The sequence below is a fragment of the Lathyrus oleraceus genome, chromosome 7 (genome assembly GCF_024323335.1).
Source record: "Lathyrus oleraceus cultivar Zhongwan6 chromosome 7, CAAS_Psat_ZW6_1.0, whole genome shotgun sequence".
Classification (NCBI taxonomy): Eukaryota; Viridiplantae; Streptophyta; class Magnoliopsida; order Fabales; family Fabaceae; genus Lathyrus; species Lathyrus oleraceus.
This window is the reverse complement of record NC_066585.1, coordinates 481,898,201-481,919,361: the sequence shown is the minus strand read 5'-3', so window position 1 is coordinate 481,919,361 and position 21,161 is coordinate 481,898,201. Positions and strand designations below refer to the sequence as shown.

The 21,161-nt window shown below is 38.5% G+C and overlaps 1 protein-coding gene across 1 annotated transcript in view; it reads left to right on the top strand.

The window, feature by feature from the left end:
• LOC127104460 (uncharacterized) overlaps positions 1-19,716 on the top strand; it is a 32,011-nt gene extending 12,295 nt beyond the window's left edge. Inside the window, exons 2-3 of the mRNA XM_051041640.1 lie at positions 18,881-19,420; positions 19,520-19,716. Coding sequence (XP_050897597.1) covers positions 18,881-19,420; positions 19,520-19,716 — 737 coding nt within the window. The remainder of the gene's footprint in view (positions 1-18,880; positions 19,421-19,519) is intronic.
• Positions 19,717-21,161: the final 1,445 nt, after the last annotated feature.

The following is a 21,161-nucleotide window of genomic DNA, read 5'->3' as shown; positions in this document are numbered from 1 at the left end:
ACAAACACAGGCATTGCCTCTTAAGGAGGACTTCAGACAGTTTGCCCGGTCAAATAACAGACCGGGTCTCCAGACTACATGAAGAAGAAAGGTTTATACCTCAAAGCAAATGCTAAATAGCAAAGCAAGCAAGTTCAGAGAACTTAGGCAACTAAAGTACCTGAAAAAGTCAAACTTATTAGCAAACAGTTCAACAGTCAAAATCAAAAGGAAATGAACCAATAGTCAACCACAGAGGGACCAATTGTGCAAGGCACAAAGACTCAATCATATGAGTCACCTACAAAACAAAGGTTAGCACATTAAACAATCAAACTAAAACACATTTGAATGATCCTCAAGGCATTGGTGCTTAACCTGAAACAGAGGAACTCAACATAAGCTTAGAAGACCACTAGGACTAGCCTAGGGTCAAAGATGAAAGAAAAAGTCAAGGCAGCAAGGAAAAGTCAACCCAAACCAAGTTTAAACATTCAAAAAGCATTCTCAATTGGATTCATAATTATATCATGCATCATGGTCATTTCATGTGCAAAAGGATGCAAAGCATGGCAAGAGAAGCATACAAAAGTCAACAGCAAAGACTTCATTCAAAAGTCAACTCAAACAATCTCAAAAATCATGAAATAAATCACACTCAATCCTAACATCTAACATAGCAAGCATGTAAAATTTCATTGCATTTGGATGAGAGGAAGGCAGTCAACAAAAATCATGAAGTCAAACCAAATTCAAGTAAGCATGGTGAAAGCCAACAAACATAGGTCAACTTCAAAAAATCATATCAATTTGAAAACAGAAGAGAAATGAATGAGATTAACACCAATGCAAAGCTTGAGAAGTCTAGTTATCACATATGAAATTTCATGGTCATACAATATGATGTGAGAATTTCACAAAAGATTTGGCAACATGTATCACATAAAGTCAACAAATGACTAAGAATGGAAGAAAATTCACAAATAAATGGAAAACAGCATGATTAATTCCAAGAAAATTCATACACAAACTAGACATGTGATAGATGATTCATGCAAAATTTGGGGTCATTTGGATGTAAGGAAGCATGTGAACAAAAATTGGGAAAATACATGATCATGGTATAGCACCAAATGTAACACATAACTTCAGAAAATCATAACTCTCAATCCACAAATGATAAATGCACAAACTTTATATGGAAATGAAGGTCAATGTGTCTAGTTTCACCACAAAAAATTTCAAGCTCATAGGATATGACATGAGTATTTCACAATTGAAATGGCACAATGTATCATTTTGGCATACATGTTGGGAAAATAATTATCATTAAAAATCCAGCCAATGGAAAATTAATTAAAATTCACCATAAAATAGAGGACACATTCATGAGTTTAATGCAAAAAATCCCACAATTTTTGGAGTTGAAATGAATTTAAAATGAATTATGGAAGTTGATGAACATTTGGGTGAAGCATGAGCAAATAAGCATGGCATATGGGGTCAAACCAAGGTCAACCGTGGCATTCTAGTAATTCTGCAGTCACTTATTGAAGTGCTGCGTTTTGGCAAGGCAAAACGAAATGTTCTCATTGGCTCTCAGCCAATGGAACAGTAAATTGGCCAATGGAATGAATTTCTGGGTTTAACAAAACCCTAGGGTTTGGCCAACAGCAAGGCATCATGTTATCATGTTCGAAAAACAACAAACTAAAATCAAACCAAGCAGAAAAAGACCAACAGCATGGCATTATCAACATCAAGCAACATCAACCAATCGACCAAGCAAACAATTAACAGTGGAAATTCTGGACAGGGTAGGTTGCAAACAGCAGCATGTACACATTCATCATCATCATCATTCGACCAACATTTCAATAGTATGGTAACAGCATTCAACTGGCATACTAACACAAACAGAACATGAATCAATGTGGATTTCTGAGCATGTTCAAGGTTCAAGCAATAACAGCAGGGCATTAACAGCATGGTTTTCAATCATGGTATCACCAACATCAACACAAAATCGCTTAGCATGGTAACAACAAGGTTCATGTAACTTTTAAGCAACCACACCAAACAAATCAAGTGGAATTTCTGGGCATGGTATAAGTTTGAAAACAACAGCATCATGGAATTTCAAGCAAGTTCATCATCATGAAAATAAATTCCCAGCATAAACACACAGCAGCATGGCAATGGTACACATGTAGCATCAACATAAACAAACAAAACACGAGCCTGAAACATTTCTGGACAGTTTAGGGCTGCAGCTACAGGGGATCAACATCTTGTTCAATCGAGCTTAACAACAATTTTTCAGAAATGAAAATCAAATACACACAACTGACCAGCAAGCTCTAACTAACATGAATCCACCAACCATTTCCACTAGAACTCATTGGTTGTCACAAATCGAGCAAGAACATAAACCATTTCCAAATTTCATTTCAACATAACTAGCATGATACTTAACCATTTTTAGTAATTTCAAGCTTAATGTAACCACAAGAACATACTCTACACATGGCATAGCATTGATTTAAGAAATTAGAGTTTCGAAAATTTACTTGGATTTGAAGAAAAGTGTGGAGCAGTGGTTATTTGAAGGTTTGAAGCTGAAACAGATGAAGATGATGGTCCCAAATGATGTATCCCAGAAGGAATTGAGCTCAAACTTGCTTGAATCGCATCTAGCTCCAAGCTGCCATGGGAGATGTGCTTCGAAGAACAGAACAAAAGCTGGAGTTCCAGCTGGGTTTTGTTGCTTGAATGAGCTCACAAATATCGTCCAGATGATGGAGCTATGAAGACAACTCGAGGTCTTTTGAAGTTTTTGTGCAGAAAAGTGAAATCGAGCAAAATGCAAGAAAGAGAGAAGGTGTATTTTCTGTTTGGTAGGCTGCCAAAAACTAGGTTTAGAAATGCTGAAAAGTCCCTTATAAGGGTCTGTTTAGAGTTGGATTAGGGAGTGCTAATCTTGCTTAGTTCAAAATGAAGTTTTTGCATTTTTTGCTAATTTGGAAACAAATGAAAGAGGAGGTGTAGTGGCTGGTCGAGTGGGCTTGATACCAGGCTGGAAACAGACCAAGTTTTGCTGTTTTGTGTTGTACATGAAATGCTGCACTTGGTTCTACTTATTGAAGCCATTTTGCAAAATTGCCAAGTTTGCATTTTTATCCAAAATTGTGGTATGGTGATGGAATGTGCATGAATTAGGACTTGAGGCAAGTTTCAAATGTGATTTTAAACCTTTCCCAATTGGCCAAATCAAGAAAAAGTCCATAAATCAAAAAGTCAACTGTTAGTCAAACTTTGATTTTTAAAGGAAAAAGGTCCAAAAATGCCATTTTGATTGGCAAGGTTTTAGGTCATGAAATTTATATTTTTGGAAAGAGGATGAAAAATGTGGTTTGTAGGAAAAAACCCCACCAAATTTGGCCTTATGGTTTGAGAGATATGGCTCTTTGAAGTTCAAAAATTGGTGAAAATGATTTGATCATATCTTGACAACCACACATGGGATTTGGGAGTTCTTGGACTTTTTGAAAATGGGAAGACAAGATCTTCAACTTTCATGTTGGGCAAAAATTCATTTGAAGCTTGTATCATGATGTAAGTTTAAGATCAAGAAGTTTCCATTTTTGGCAGTTGAAATTACAGGTCCACTTTCTATTTCTGGAAAATTTCTGATTGACTTGATTTTCTTCCATGATGAGGTTTGACATGATAGATGAGGTTTATACAAGCATGAATGAGCTCCTTCAAATCAATTCTATCCATCAATTCATTGATTAAATCCACAGTTGACCAAGTTTGACTTTTCTAGGGTTTTGGATGATTGGACCACTTCTGATGAATTCCAAACCCTAATTCTTTGAGACCTTGACTTCAAATGATATCACAAGTCATATGAACCTTTGATTAATGATCATGATGCCCAAATTCCACAAGAATGGTCATCATCCATTGCTTTGACTGACTGTTGACCATCTTTGACCTAATTTCTGATGATTACTTCAACTGCAAGCAACAAGGTTAGACTGACAATATTTTTGTACTTTTTGAATGATAAACATATGAAAGGCAAAGATATACAAATGCAAAGTATGCTTGGTGATCAAGAAACAAACCTACAAGGCAATCTACCCACTAGGAGGGGACAAAGGCATGCAATGATCCTTGAGGTTATGATATAAATGATATGGGCCATGAGGGATCTTAGGGCCCAAAATTGGGGTCTTACAGATGCCCCTATTTAAGGTCATTCTAGCCGGAGAAGTGAAGTTTAGAAATCTTCAACTCGACGCGGTAGAATGGGCTTAAATAACAGTAATGAGACAAATTTTGGTCCCTAAGAGACCTCATTATGCAAATGTATGTATGCAAGAGACACAAATTCTGTGGGGAATATGATTCACACAGAAGAAAAGACGATCCATCGGAGTAGTACACTCACCAGGAACAGAGACTCTAACAAGACTCTATGGGGATAATAAAAGAAAAAGAAATGTGTGGACAATACACGACTCCAAACTGGGGAAGATAAAACTGACATAACGTGAACAAGACACGACTTTGATTAGAAAAAACAGAAAACAGATCGGAGAACTCACTGGGGAGTGAAGGACTCACACTGGGAAAAAGGATTCCAAAGGAAAATAAATCCATTGGAGAGACACAAGCTGACTCCTGGGGAGAAGCAACAAAAAGTTCCACTGAGGGAAATCAACAAGGAAAATGAGATGTTACCAGGCATAAGGGTAACAAAACAGGAAAATCTGACTCCTCAGGGGGACCGAGGTCATAATAGGGAGCAGAAAGGAGGGAACACCAAGGATACCGGTTACTGGGTATATAATAGGTGACCGACCAAAGCGTGAATTGGATTTCACTTCCAAAACACTCATCATCCTGAAGAGAGCTAGAAAAGCAAACTTGTTTATAGGATGGACATTCAATTCCACAAGGAAAATGAATCTTACTCTGAGGGGAAAACAATCAAAAGATTGACTCAAGAGCGCACGAGATATAATATCCATTACCGTCAGAACGTGGATAGAATACTCAGATGAGACATATTATTCATTACCGGCAGACCGTGAATAATATACTCGAAAGGAAAATTATCCTGAACCGATTACTGGGTTGTTTATAGGATAAGATCCGAAATCGTGAATTGGTTTGTGTTCCAAAACACTCATCATCTGAAAGGAGGGCAAAAAAGCGTGAATTGGTGTGTGTTCCAAAACACTCATCATCCGAAAGAAAGCTAGAACAGCAGACTTGTTTAAAGGATGGTCAAAAAACGTGAATTGGTGTGTGTTCCAAAACACTCATCATCCAAAACGCAAACTGGTTAAAGGATGGGCAAAAAAGCGTGAATTGGTGTGTGTTCCAAAACACTCATCACCCTAAACGCAAACTGGTTAAAGGATGGGCAAAAAAGCGTGAATTGGTGTGTGTTCCAAAACACTCATCATCCGAAAGAAAGCTAGAACAGCAGACTTGTTTAAAGGATGGACAAAAAAGCGTGAATTGGTGTGTGTTCCAAAACACTCATCATCCAAAACGCAAACTGGTTAAAGGATGGGCAAAAAAGCGTGAATTGGTGTGTGTTCCAAAACACTCATCATCCGAAAGAAAGCTAGAACAGCAGACTTGTTTAAAGGATGGTCAAAAAACGTGAATTGGTGTGTGTTCCAAAACACTCATCATCCAAAACGCAAACTGGTTAAAGGATGGCTATTCGATTCTACAAAGAATACGAATCTTACTCGACTGGGGAAGATCAACAAAGGATTCCGACCGAAGAGCGCATGAGACATATTATTCATTACCGGCAGACCGTGAATAATACACTCGCATGGCAAGAAACACCAGGGATACCGGTTACTGGGTATATAATAGGTGATCTACCAAAAACGTGAATTGGATTTCACTTCCAAAACACTCATCATCCGAAAGGAGGGCTTGAAAAAGCAAATCGACTTACAGGATGGGCATTCGAATCCACAACGGGAAAACGAATCTTACTCAACTGGGGACACAAACCCAAAGAGTGCATGAGATATAATATCCATTACCGGCAGACCGTGGATAAGATACTCGCATGAGATATATTATCTATTACCGTCAGAACGTAGATAATAAACTCGCATGGTAAGAAACACCAGAGATACCGGTTACTGGGTATATAATAGGTGATCTACCGAAAACGTGAATTGGATTTCACTTCCAAAACACTCATCATCCAAAACGCAAACTGGTTAAAGGATGGATATTCGATTCTACAAAGAATACGAATCTTGCTCAGTTGGGGAAAATCAACAAAGGATTCCAACTAAAGAGCGCATGAGACATATTATTCATTACCGGCAGACCGTGAATAATATACTCGCATGGAAGATTATCCTGAACCGATTACTGGGTTGTTTAAGGATAAAAATCCGAAAAGAAAGGCATCGGGATACCAGAATAGGTATATAATGATAACCGATCAAAAGGAGCAACCGACATTACCAACAAAAGGGTAAATGAAAGGCGAACTGCTGAGGATAAATTGCAAGCATCCGGCAATTATCGACAGAAGACTAGCTGGGGATGCATTGGTAAACAACCAATGATCCGGGGAACAAATCACGAGCATACGGTGAAAAGACCCACTGGGGATAAAATTGCTAGCATACGGCAATTATCCACAAAAGACTTGCTAGGGATATAAGTGCTGATCTGAGCAACTTATACAAGCAAGGGAAAATCATCATCAAATATTGAATGAAGATAACCACGAAAATTAGGGTTTACATCTACCGAAAACGGGGTAGAAGACCAACAACTCCGCGTGGGGATAGAACAAATCACAAATCCGCACGGGAAACCAAAATAGGGTTTATAACAAACCACAAACTGCTGAAGAGCAGAAAAATAGGATTTACAACTACCGGGTAGTAGGTAGAAAACCAAAACTCTGGCTGGAGAATAAAAGGTGTATAACCACAAATTCTGTTTAAAAAAAGCCAGGAAAAGTAGGACTTACAACTGCTGGTTTGTAGGCAGAGACCCAAAAACATTCCGCTGGGGAACAACCCACTGGGAAGCACAAGACATTTGACAAATAGCCAATTCGGGAATGATCCGAAAGGACAGACTGAATAAAGACACGTCCTAATGAGGATGTAACTCAAATAGGAAAATCCATCCCAATATATGTGTTGGGAGGAAACAGAAGAAACCGTCATCCACGAGGATATATCTCAGTGGGGAACTGCAGAAGGAAAGACAAACTTTTTCTGCTTATGGGGTTGACTCTATATGGAGAGATTTTATAACACCCGACATCTGCTTGGGGAGATCTATAAAGAGATCTATATTACCATAGCAGGAGACACGACAAACAAAAGACACATGACAGGAAAATGCATCATGAATATCTGAATGTTTTATGAATATGCATGAATATGCGTGATTTATGTTTGACGAATGCTGACAAAACAGACAATTCTAACACAAACAGGTTCAGGAACCGAACGTCCGGTATTATACTTCCAGGGGAAAAACCAACTGGAGAGCCAATCTGCGGAGATCTACATGCTGTAAAGCAAAGATCTGCAGGTACTGCTGAAGAAGCAGGGAATCAGAAATATCAGGAAGCAACCTAATCATGGTACAGAAAGTCACAACGGGCTAAACAGCCACCAAGACGAATCTGTAGGGGAACAAGAGAAGTCCCAAAGTATATCTGCAAGGGATCCCAGTGTCAACTGAGAAATAAAAAGTGCATAAGCACGAACTGCTGTAGAAGCAAATCCTCATAACTCCACTGGGGAACAACCCACTGAGGGAGAATGACATCATCCAAATAGAGTGTAACTGCATAAGCAACTCTACTGGGGAAAACTGTCGGCTACTCTCTTGGGAACAAACCACCGAGGGAGGACAGATCAAACAAATAGATTCTTCAACGAACCGCTCCACTTGGGGAGAATACACAGCAAACTGATCACAACAAGTAGATTCTGCAATATAAGCCACTCTACTGGGGATCACAGACAGTCAGGAAATCAAATCCGTTCACTGGAGGCTAGAGCCATCATCCGACCATACTGGGGATTGAGAGAGTATTCAACAGGCGAAACTGCCACAACAAACACTCTGCAGACTATGCTGAGGAAAAGATGGTTGCAAAACTGGGATGTCAACCCAATCAACCACTGAGTAGGAAAATAAATCCTGCTCTGCTGGAGAGAGAAACTCTGATGGAGAGATGGCAACAAATCCACAGACGACTTCGCCGGGGAAAGGGTAAAGTACCGGGTATCAAACCACTGACTTACCGGGTCTTCAAAAAGAAAACAAACGTGCTGAGGAAACAGACAAATCCTGCTGGCACACTGCATGGGGAAAAGAGGTAACAACTCCACTTGCAACCCTGGTGGGGATATTAATAACAGCTTTACTCGCGACTCCGAGGGGAGTATCAATAACAGCTCTATACTCATGACTGTGCTGAGGAGACAAATAAAATCTGGGGCATACGACCCACTGGAGAAAGTGACGGGGCACCAGGATGACAAACCATCAACCACCGAAACTTCTCGAGAAAACACCCATGCTAGGGGAACTGCTGCTGGAGAAAACGAAGTCTTCAACAACACTCTGCTTGCGACTGTACTGGGGAACAGCCCCAACAACAACTCTGTTTGAGGAACAACCTCAACAAAGATCTGAAGAAAGAAGATACCACCAAACCAGGAATATGAACAAATGTCTTACCTGTTGGAAATCATGCCACCCTCGGGAGAGCACTGAGATATTCTTGAGTATCCTTTCAATCTTGTGAATGTTCACTTTGTATAAAACAAAAATTTTGAAAAATTTAATTTGTTTAAAACAATGACATTTTATCAATTTAAAACATGCAAAACATTTGTTGAATTGAAACAAATAAGAGTGCAAATAATTGGATAAAAAGCTCAAATTGATTTGATAGAATGGCAGCCCGCAAATGGCAAGACTCCATAGATCTGTACAAATTTGAAATCAGTGATATATATTGGAAGAGGGCTACATTGAACATAATGATCCTTTCTCTACCAATTTGAATCTCGATGTATCCGAAGCTTCAGTTGACGACGAATCGAGAATCTTCTGACGAAATGACGACTGATGAACAGAAAGTCTTGTCAGGATGCAGTTACTTGCCAAATCCCTAATTTTTGCCTAGATTGCCCCAGAGTGAGGTACTCAATCTAGCGGGATGCAAATATATTCTCTTTTTTTTTTCAAGTCTCTAATTTTTGCCTGGATTACCCTTGCGGGTTCTCCACCGAGACGCTCATTTTTGCCTAAGCCGCCCTTTCGGGTTTTCAACTTAGCGAGCTATTCTGTTTTTCATTCTTTTTCATTTGCATATACTTTTTTTTTTAGGCAAAGTATCTCTTGACTGCATCTGAATTCACAGGACGAGTGAAATCCTCCCCATCCATTGTTGTAAGCATCAAAGCTCCGCCTGAAAAGGCTCTCTTAACAACATATGGACCCTCGTAGTTTGGAGTCCACTTGCCCCTGGAATCGGGCGCGAAAGACAAAACTTTCTTGAGCACAAGGTCACCTTCTCGGAACACACGAGGCTTGACCTTCTTATCGAATGCTTTCTTCATTCTCTGCTGATATAACTGACCATGACACATGGCAGTTAGCCTCTTCTCTTCGATCAAATTCAACTGGTCATAACGACTCTGAATCCATTCAGCATCAGTCAACTAGGGACTGGAGGGTATAATTTTCTTTTTTTCCTTGGAAAAATCTTGAAAAAATTTTCCTGGTTTTTTTGATTTCTTCTTCTTTTTTCACCCTCCCTTTTTTTTTTTTTTTTTTTTTTTTTTTTTTTTTTGTAATCCCCAGTTTCGTGCTGATTCTCGTGATACAGCTGAATGAGCCTCTTTCGTGCTCAAGAAGGTGGGTAATCTCGTCAGGAATCCCCTTCAACATCATCTTCCTCTGCCTCAGATACAAGGACTTCAAGATTGGGAGATAACGTTGGATCATTATGTTCAATGGGTTTAGAAATCCCTGCATAATGATTCTGGATAATGAAAAGCTTTTGAATTTTAAACAAGCAAATCATTTATGCAGATGAAAAAGCTGTTTTTGTTTTTCAGGGTTTTTTGTGATCACTGATTTCATGCAAAAAGCAAAAAGTGAAAACAAATGGAAAAACAAATGTTTGACAATGCATTAATTGAATGAAAACATCATTGTATTAAATGCTGCCAACAATGTCATCACTTCTCCTTTTGGCATGGGAGAAGGGTTTTAAACAAAATGAACAAATCACGCTGACTTATGAATGACCGTAGGAACATCCACAGCGACCCAATTGTGGCAGACACCACCAGGAATGATGAAATTGTTCAAGTCCTCTGCATCCTCTTCCAAGAAAGTAGCAGTTTCTTCTTCAGGTTGATCGTCATGGATGAATCCTCCACTTGCGAACAAACCTTGCTCCTTAAGTGCCCCAGAACAGTAGTCAATGCCAGCCCGGGATTGGTTGACTAGGAATAAATCCATCAACAGGAATAAATCCATCAACGAGAATAAATCCATCAACAGCACTAAGGCTGGCAAAATCCTCTCTGAATTCACAGCTCTCTTGCTCAGGATAATCCATCAATCTGGAAGAGACGGCTTTGGTATAATACCGGCAAAGTGCGTCTTCAAAATAAATGAAGATCGCAGGGTCAGACCACTGGACGGGAGACCGGAACAAAACACCTGCTTATGCAAATGATGCATGAAGTGTTTATGCATATGCTTGTTTTTTTATCAAAGGAACTCGAGGGTTTTATTTGCAAACTTTGAAATATTAAGCATCTTGATCATACATGAAAATATCTCATCAGATATATCAGGTGAAAAAATTTTCCCGGTTTTTTCATGTTTTGAAAATTTTTGCAAATAAACTCCTTTGAGTTCCTTGAAAATTTTCTCTTTTGATGACATGAATGCGGATGAATGCGTGAATGTATGAATGCAACAAACACACTCAAGGATCAAACAAAGCACACCAAACAAAGGTCGTGGGAAAGCTCTATGTATCCCTAATATCAATCATCCATTTTGGTGGATTTAGGTTTTCACCTTATCGACACCCAAGTTCCATTGATATTAACGGTACATGAACCGGTTCAGACATTCTTAATATCAACCAGCCGCTTTGATGGATTTTAGGTTTTACACCTGATCCGGGATCCATTGATATTAACAATGCTTGAACGACTCAACCACGAATCATGGGTTTGTTGAGAGTCACGAGCATGGAGTCTCGGTTAAGAACCACCCAAAGGGAGTGTACTAGGGTTTAAACCTGCCAGACATGTTCTATCAGAGGTTCCCATAATCATCGTTCCATCTTTCGAATATTATCGGAGGAACGAATACTCGTATTCCAAGAATATTCTCAAGAGAAACTCTTATGAGTGTAGTATCGCGTAACAATCGCATCAGAACTGACATCTGAACGATCTCCGCACTACGGTCCTAAAAATAGGCCAAGATGGGTTTGGTAAACTACGGTCCTTGGCTTCTGCGGAACATGATTGAAAGAATAATGCCTAACCACAAATAACTTGTGTGACATTATTAGTTCAACATGACCTCCACCAAGTGAATGGACTCGCAAGTCAACTGGCTAAGGACTACTCCACACCAGTCGACAAGACTATGCCATTCTCCTATCCTAGAGTGCACTCGAGTTCGGGTATAGAACTCATCTCACAGATCACCAAAGCACACAGCAATTGTATATCAAGCAATTCACACATTACAATCAATACAGTGATCCCAAATTGTACAAAAATATGTCAGATAAAGAATAACAATATAGCACAACAAGGGTGAAAAGTAGGCAATACCACCAAGGATTCTGGTGAGGTTTCCCCAGCAGAGTCGCCACTTTTCTGTAGCGGTGTATTCGTCGCTATATGATCTATCGATTAAATCATAAGCTAAGAGATACAATGAAATTTTCGAGTCGCCACCGCACTTTTATTTATCCAAAGGACTGGCTAAAAAGCGAACAAAAGCCTAAGAAGTTTTACACGTAGAAAACTAATAAAAAGATCAGAGAGTCTGGGTAAGGGGTAAATTACGCAATGGGAAGGTGTTAGGCACCCATCACGTCCTAGGTACTCCTAGGGAGCCCTTTTCACACTTGTTGTAAAAATTGTTATTTGTTATGACATAAAGATTGTGCAAACATGATTGGGATGATGAGAAAAGAATATGCATTTTTTATTGGGTTATTGGGTTTTATTTATTTTTGTGTTATTGGGTTCGAACGGATGAACCCGTTGCCTACGTACCTTCCATCAAAGGTAAGGATCAGAACGCCGTAGTTCGGCTAAAAGATTTCCAAAAGTTGGTGGATTCAGTTTTAAACACAAGCACTGAGGCTTTTCATTATCAATGGGAGAACACTCGACCAAAAACAACATCCACCATGCGAGGATAGCTTCGACGTACTAGAGGGGTTAGCCCTGTTTGAAGTACGGAAGTCTTACTGTCGACTCACTAAGGATAGGCAAGATTTACATCAACCACAAAGATAATTGAAACCTATGGCTAATGTGAAAAGATTAACAATGGACAGAGCCAAAACAAGTGAATGAGTGATGTTAATTGATTGTGATTATGAAAATGTGAAGTCAAAGTATGATTAAGATTGGTTTGAAAGAAGTATTATGAAAATGAAGTTTTGAAAAAAAAGTCAAGGACTTGGGGTCCAGGTTTTTAGTTAGAAAACATGAAGATGTTTGCACAACACTTATGTCAAGTTTAAAAGGTATAGTGTGAAAAGGTCTAGGACATAATGAATGATGAATGGATGAGGATGGATAGTAAAACTTCTTAGAAGGTTCACTTCTTGAAATCATATAAGAGATGATTCAAGTGTGTCCTTTGGAATAGCAATGGATAATAACAAACAAGCAAAGCAAGCAAAAGCGGATATCGGATGCCAATCAATGGTCTTATACCAATCTCCTAAAATAAAACTGGATATCAGAAGCCACTCAATGGTCTTACACTAATCTCCACAGGAAAAGAAATAAAAAGCGGATACCGGATACCAATAGATGGATTTACACCAGTCTCCTAAAACAAAACAGGATATCAGATGCCACTCAATGGACTTACACTAATCTCCACAGAAGAAAACAAGAAATGAGATATGAAAGTCAACTGCCAATCTGTCTGGACTTAGGTTAACTCCACAGATATGCTCCTAGGAAATCCAATGCCACATTACAGGGACTTACAATGGATCCTCACATACAAGAACAAAAGCAACAATATGATCACAGGAATGCAAATGCCAACTTACAGGGACTTATAATTGCAACCTCTCATACAAACAGATAAAACAAACTATGATCACAGGAAAGCAGATGCCAACTTACAGGGACTTATGACTGCAACCTCACATAAACAAACAAACCAACTTGTGATCACAGGATAACAGATGCCAACTTACAGGGACTTATAACTGTATCCTCACATACAACTCCAACAGATCAAATTATGATCACAGGATAACAGATGCCAACTTACAGGGACTTATAACTGTATCCTCACATACAAACAGATAAAACAGATCAAATTATGATCACAGGATAACAGATGCCAACTTACAGGGACTTATAACTGTATCCTCACATACAAACAGATAAAATAGAAGATATGAGTGACCAATGAGGTCTTACACTCTATCCTTCCATATCATAGGAGCAAATGCCAAAGCAATGGACTTACAATTGTCCTCAATGGGCAAACAACAATAATAGCATCACAAAAGCAAATGAGATGATCATGTACTAATGGCAATTGATGATGATAAATGCATAACATACAAGCAAGCAAGTGCATATGAAGCAATCAGTCAATCAATGAATATCAAACAGCACACTCTATAGCCAAACAATGGGGGCTCACACAAGAGGGTTTGACTTTGAAAGTCCACTGTAATAGGTGAAGGTCGCTCTTAACCTGGCCATTGAGGGGCTCAGGTGAAGCAGATGAAAAGGAGATGAGGGGTGTGCCTCATTGCTTCTATCTCAGATCAGAGAGAGCATCAAAGAAAGTGTGGGAGTTCAGAATGTAGGAACTCTCTCCACATTATTGACTCGATTAGATCTTGGGTATTTATCTCAACGCTTCAACCATGTAATGGGAGCGAAGAGAGGACACACTGAATAGTGGGGGATAGATTGCTTATCCCTACCTTCCACCAATTGCCTTACTTGAAGGACTTTTCCTGCTTGGGACAAATATAAACAAACACAGGCATTGCCTCTTAAGGAGGACTTCAGACAGTTTGCCCGGTCAAATAACAGACCGGGTCTCCAGACTACATGAAGAAGAAAGGTTTATACCTCAAAGCAAATGCTAAATAGCAAAGCAAGCAAGTTCAGAGAACTTAGGCAACTAAAGTACCTGAAAAAGTCAAACTTATTAGCAAACAGTTCAACAGTCAAAATCAAAAGGAAATGAACCAATAGTCAACCACAGAGGGACCAATTGTGCAAGGCACAAAGACTCAATCATATGAGTCACCTACAAAACAAAGGTTAGCACATTAAACAATCAAACTAAAACACATTTGAATGATCCTCAAGGCATTGGTGCTTAACCTGAAACAGAGGAACTCAACATAAGCTTAGAAGACCACTAGGACTAGCCTAGGGTCAAAGATGAAAGAAAAAGTCAAGGCAGCAAGGAAAAGTCAACCCAAACCAAGTTTAAACATTCAAAAAGCATTCTCAATTGGATTCATAATTATATCATGCATCATGGTCATTTCATGTGCAAAAGGATGCAAAGCATGGCAAGAGAAGCATACAAAAGTCAACAGCAAAGACTTCATTCAAAAGTCAACTCAAACAATCTCAAAAATCATGAAATAAATCACACTCAATCCTAACATCTAACATAGCAAGCATGTAAAATTTCATTGCATTTGGATGAGAGGAAGGCAGTCAACAAAAATCATGAAGTCAAACCAAATTCAAGTAAGCATGGTGAAAGCCAACAAACATAGGTCAACTTCAAAAAATCATATCAATTTGAAAACAGAAGAGAAATGAATGAGATTAACACCAATGCAAAGCTTGAGAAGTCTAGTTATCACATATGAAATTTCATGGTCATACAATATGATGTGAGAATTTCACAAAAGATTTGGCAACATGTATCACATAAAGTCAACAAATGACTAAGAATGGAAGAAAATTCACAAATAAATGGAAAACAGCATGATTAATTCCAAGAAAATTCATACACAAACTAGACATGTGATAGATGATTCATGCAAAATTTGGGGTCATTTGGATGTAAGGAAGCATGTGAACAACAATTGGGAAAATACATGATCATGGTATAGCACCAAATGTAACATATAACTTCAGAAAATCATAACTCTCAATCCACAAATGATAAATGCACAAACTTTATATGGAAATGAAGGTCAATGTGTCTAGTTTCACCACAAAAAATTTCAAGCTCATAGGATATGACATGAGTATTTCACAATTGAAATGGCACAATGTATCATTTTGGCATACATGTTGGGAAAATAATTATCATTAAAAATCCAGCCAATGGAAAATTAATTAAAATTCACCATAAAATAGAGGACACATTCATGAGTTTAATGCAAAAAATCCCACAATTTTTGGAGTTGAAATGAATTTAAAATGAATTATGGAAGTTGATGAACATTTGGGTGAAGCATGAGCAAATAAGCATGGCATATGGGGTCAAACCAAGGTCAACCGTGGCATTCTAGTAATTCTGCAGTCACTTATTGAAGTGCTGCGTTTTGGCAAGGCAAAACGAAATGTTCTCATTGGCTCTCAGCCAATGGAACAGTAAATTGGCCAATGGAATGAATTTCTGGGTTTAACAAAACCCTAGGGTTTGGCCAACAGCAAGGCATCATGTTATCATGTTCGAAAAACAACAAACTAAAATCAAACCAAGCAGAAAAAGACCAACAGCATGGCATTATCAACATCAAGCAACATCAACCAATCGACCAAGCAAACAATTAACAGTGGAAATTCTGGACAGGGTAGGTTGCAAACAGCAGCATGTACACATTCATCATCATCATCATTCGACCAACATTTCAATAGTATGGTAACAGCATTCAACTGGCATACTAACACAAACAGAACATGAATCAATGTGGATTTCTGAGCATGTTCAAGGTTCAAGCAATAACAGCAGGGCATTAACAGCATGGTTTTCAATCATGGTATCACCAACATCAACACAAAATCGCTTAGCATGGTAACAACAAGGTTCATGTAACTTTTAAGCAACCACACCAAACAAATCAAGTGGAATTTCTGGGCATGGTATAAGTTTGAAAACAACAGCATCATGGAATTTCAAGCAAGTTCATCATCATGAAAATAAATTCCCAGCATAAACACACAGCAGCATGGCAATGGTACACATGTAGCATCAACATAAACAAACAAAACACGAGCCTGAAACATTTCTGGACAGTTTAGGGCTGCAGCTACAGGGGATCAACATCTTGTTCAATCGAGCTTAACAACAATTTTTCAGAAATGAAAATCAAATACACACAACTGACCAGCAAGCTCTAACTAACATGAATCCACCAACCATTTCCACTAGAACTCATTGGTTGTCACAAATCGAGCAAGAACATAAACCATTTCCAAATTTCATTTCAACATAACTAGCATGATACTTAACCATTTTTAGTAATTTCAAGCTTAATGTAACCACAAGAACATACTCTACACATGGCATAGCATTGATTTAAGAAATTAGAGTTTCGAAAATTTACTTGGATTTGAAGAAAAGTGTGGAGCAGTGGTTATTTGAAGGTTTGAAGCTGAAACAGATGAAGATGATGGTCCCAAATGATGTATCCCAGAAGGAATTGAGCTCAAACTTGCTTGAATCGCATCTAGCTCCAAGCTGCCATGGGAGATGTGCTTCGAAGAACAGAACAAAAGCTGGAGTTCCAGCTGGGTTTTGTTGCTTGAATGAGCTCACAAATATCGTCCAGATGATGGAGCTATGAAGACAACTCGAGGTCTTTTGAAGTTTTTGTGCAGAAAAGTGAAATCGAGCAAAATGCAAGAAAGAGAGAAGGTGTATTTTCTGTTTGGTAGGCTGCCAAAAACTAGGTTTAGAAATGCTGAAAAGTCCCTTATAAGGGTCTGTTTAGAGTTGGATTAGGGAGTGCTAATCTTGCTTAGTTCAAAATGAAGTTTTTGCATTTTTTGCTAATTTGGAAACAAATGAAAGAGGAGGTGTAGTGGCTGGTCGAGTGGGCTTGATACCAGGCTGGAAACAGACCAAGTTTTGCTGTTTTGTGTTGTACATGAAATGCTGCACTTGGTTCTACTTATTGAAGCCATTTTGCAAAATTGCCAAGTTTGCATTTTTATCCAAAATTGTGGTATGGTGATGGAATGTGCATGAATTAGGACTTGAGGCAAGTTTCAAATGTGATTTTAAACCTTTCCCAATTGGCCAAATCAAGAAAAAGTCCATAAATCAAAAAGTCAACTGTTAGTCAAACTTTGATTTTTAAAGGAAAAAGGTCCAAAAATGCCATTTTGATTGGCAAGGTTTTAGGTCATGAAATTTATATTTTTGGAAAGAGGATGAAAATGTGGTTTGTAGGAAAAAACCCCACCAAATTTGGCCTTATGGTTTGAGAGATATGGCTCTTTGAAGTTCAAAAATTGGTGAAAATGATTTGATCATATCTTGACAACCACACATGGGATTTGGGAGTTCTTGGACTTTTTGAAAATGGGAAGACAAGATCTTCAACTTTCATGTTGGGCAAAAATTCATTTGAAGCTTGTATCATGATGTAAGTTTAAGATCAAGAAGTTTCCATTTTTGGCAGTTGAAATTACAGGTCCACTTTCTATTTCTGGAAAATTTCTGATTGACTTGATTTTCTTCCATGATGAGGTTTGACATGATATATGAGGTTTATACAAGCATGAATGAGCTCCTTCAAATCAATTCTATCCATCAATTCATTGATTAAATCCACAGTTGACCAAGTTTGACTTTTCTAGGGTTTTGGATGATTGGACCACTTCTGATGAATTCCAAACCCTAATTCTTTGAGACCTTGACTTCAAATGATATCACAAGTCATATGAACCTTTGATTAATGATCATGATGCCCAAATTCCACAAGAATGGTCATCATCCATTGCTTTGACTGACTATTGACCATCTTTGACCTAATTTCTGATGATTACTTCAACTGCAAGCAACAAGGTTAGACTGACAATATTTTTGTACTTTTTGAATGATAAACATATGAAAGGCAAAGATATACAAATGCAAAGTATGCTTGGTGATCAAGAAACAAACCTACAAGGCAATCTACCCACTAGGAGGGGACAAAGGCATGCAATGATCCTTGAGGTTATGATATAAATGATATGGGCCATGAGGGATCTTAGGGCCCAAAATTGGGGTCTTACAACTATCTACAGGATCTCGTAAGCCAAGGAGTTGACATCTCAGAGTTCTCTGTGGATTGGATGCCTGAGCATCCACCCAACTTCATGAAGAGACAACGAGAACCTTCTGAGAAGTCAAAGAAGGCCAAGAAAGAAAAACTGGGGGAAACTTCTGCGTCAAGACCTTCGGTCCCTCTGATCGAATCTCCAAGTAAGTCTTTTCCTCCTCACTCTCGCTCTGTCAATTTAAAGCAAATTGCTTATTCTCTTCCCCAAACCAAAACCTATCTACACTCACTCAAAACCCTCTCCCTCTACCACCAAACTATATGACACTCCCACCTCTAATCCATCATCATCTCCAGTTCAAAAATTTAACCTCTCCATCACAACCTTACCAGTTTCTGAAGTTGAAATGCTTAACGAACCAATCTCACCAATCTCTTCAACACCTTTATCTCCACCCTACTACATCCTATCATCTGACTCAGAACCCTCTCACCCTCAATCCCCCACACTGGCTCAGCTTCAGGCTTGTGCTCTTGCCTTACAACAACCTGAACCAGAAGCTAACACTCCTCCACCACCTGAACAACCAATTCCACCACCACCTGAAGAACCACCAACTCCACCATCTGAACAACCACCAACTCCACCACCTGAACAACCACCAACTTCACCACCTGAACAACAAACACCACCACCATCTGAATCTCCCAGCGTACCACCCTCTGAACATATTATCATCCCTACCTCTCAACCTCCCACTGACACTACCCAAACACCACCTACATCTCCATCCCCCAACCCTGAACCAGAACCTATCTTTACCACCCTAGAAGAAGCAATCTCTTTATTTGATGAGTCTTCAGTGGAGAAGATCAGATCTCTATCTGAAAATTCTGGTATCAATGATGATCCCTCTGCAGTAAGGATTCACTTGAATAGAGTGATCAGATGGATGACCTCTGAGGCTTTCAAACTGAAAGGCCTATATGAACAAGTCCGCAACGACTTTATCAGAGACGCTAGAGAAAGGTTGCAGGCACGACTGATCAGAGAGGCAGAAGAAAAGGCCAGAAGAGAAGCAGAAGAGAAAGTTCGTCTGGAAGAAGAGAAACAGGTTAGAGAAGCTGCAGAGAAGGATGCTGTTGAAGCTGAAGCAAAGCAAAAGCCAACGCTGAAGAAGCAGCGCGCATAACTACGGAAGAAGCTGCAAAGGCTATCACTGATTCTCTAGCTCAGGGGGAGCAATCAAACTCTGGCTTTACTCCTCTGGTCCTGAAGACTTTGGAAGAACTACAAAAGGAACAACAGATAATGCGAGCAAGATTGGATCACCAGGACTCCGTTAACAACAATATTCAGAACCTGCTGACTTAGCTGCTCCAAAGAATGCCTCCACCTTCGAACCCTTAGGCACTTAGGCTTCTCTTATTGCTTTCCTTATGTTTTTTGCTATGTTTTTTTGTGTGTTCTCTTTCCTCTGAATTGCTGCTTACTTGTACCTATCTTTATCATATATGAACTTATTTTTTTCTTATTTTTTGCTAAGTATTTTTGAGTCTGACAAAGGGGGAGAATAAAAACAGCTATGATGAAAATATATCTAAGCCTCTTACTGCACTGCGCACATTAATATCTTATGAAAACTAAGTTATGCAGGATAACAACTAAAGTAATAACTAGCTGCTACACAAGGAAAATATGGTAAGAACTTCTGAGAAATCCTATGATCCATCTCAGGGGGAGTCACCTCTCATCTGACTTTGAGACCTTTTTTGGATGATAGTATCATTGTTTCATCATCACTTTGAAATTTGTTTGTCATCATCAAAAAAGGGGAGATTGTAAGAACAAATTTAGTATCTACAATTCATCTCTAATATTTTGATGATAACAATAGATGAAACAAAAATGGTACCCTAACAAAATTCATCTAAGTGTGCAGGACTCTAATAAAAAGTAGTCAGATAAACATTCATCAGATGCAGACACAAGTTCAGAATGACCACCTAGAAGATACTCAAGCAGAAGCTCTGACCCTGATTAAAGGAAGTGTACAAAGCATAAACAACAAGAGACATCAGACAATCTGGAGCAAAAAAGTGCACTCTAGGATCTGAAGCTTTTACACTCTGACGTAATCATCAGGAGGACATCAAGAACCTCTGAAGAAAGTCAGTTGTAAGCAACTATCTGAAGATGTTCTTGCAGAACAGAAACTCTGATATCTGAATCTTCTGATTCAGAAACACTATCTAAAGACTTAGCTATGAAGACTTCCACTTATGGCAAGAATCTAATTTTGCAAGAAAATTATAGCACCCCAAAACTGCTTTGGAAAGAACATAAAGATTAATGACATTAATCATCCATCATTGCCAAAGATTCCTTCGTTCAACGGACTCCTCATCAACTCCTATATATATATATATATATATATATATATATATATATATATATATATATATATATATATATATATATATATATATATATATATATATATATATATATATATATATATATATATATATATATATATATATATATATATATATATATATATATATATATATATATATATATATATATATATATATATATATCACCTCACATAGATAACAATGGAAACACACGAGA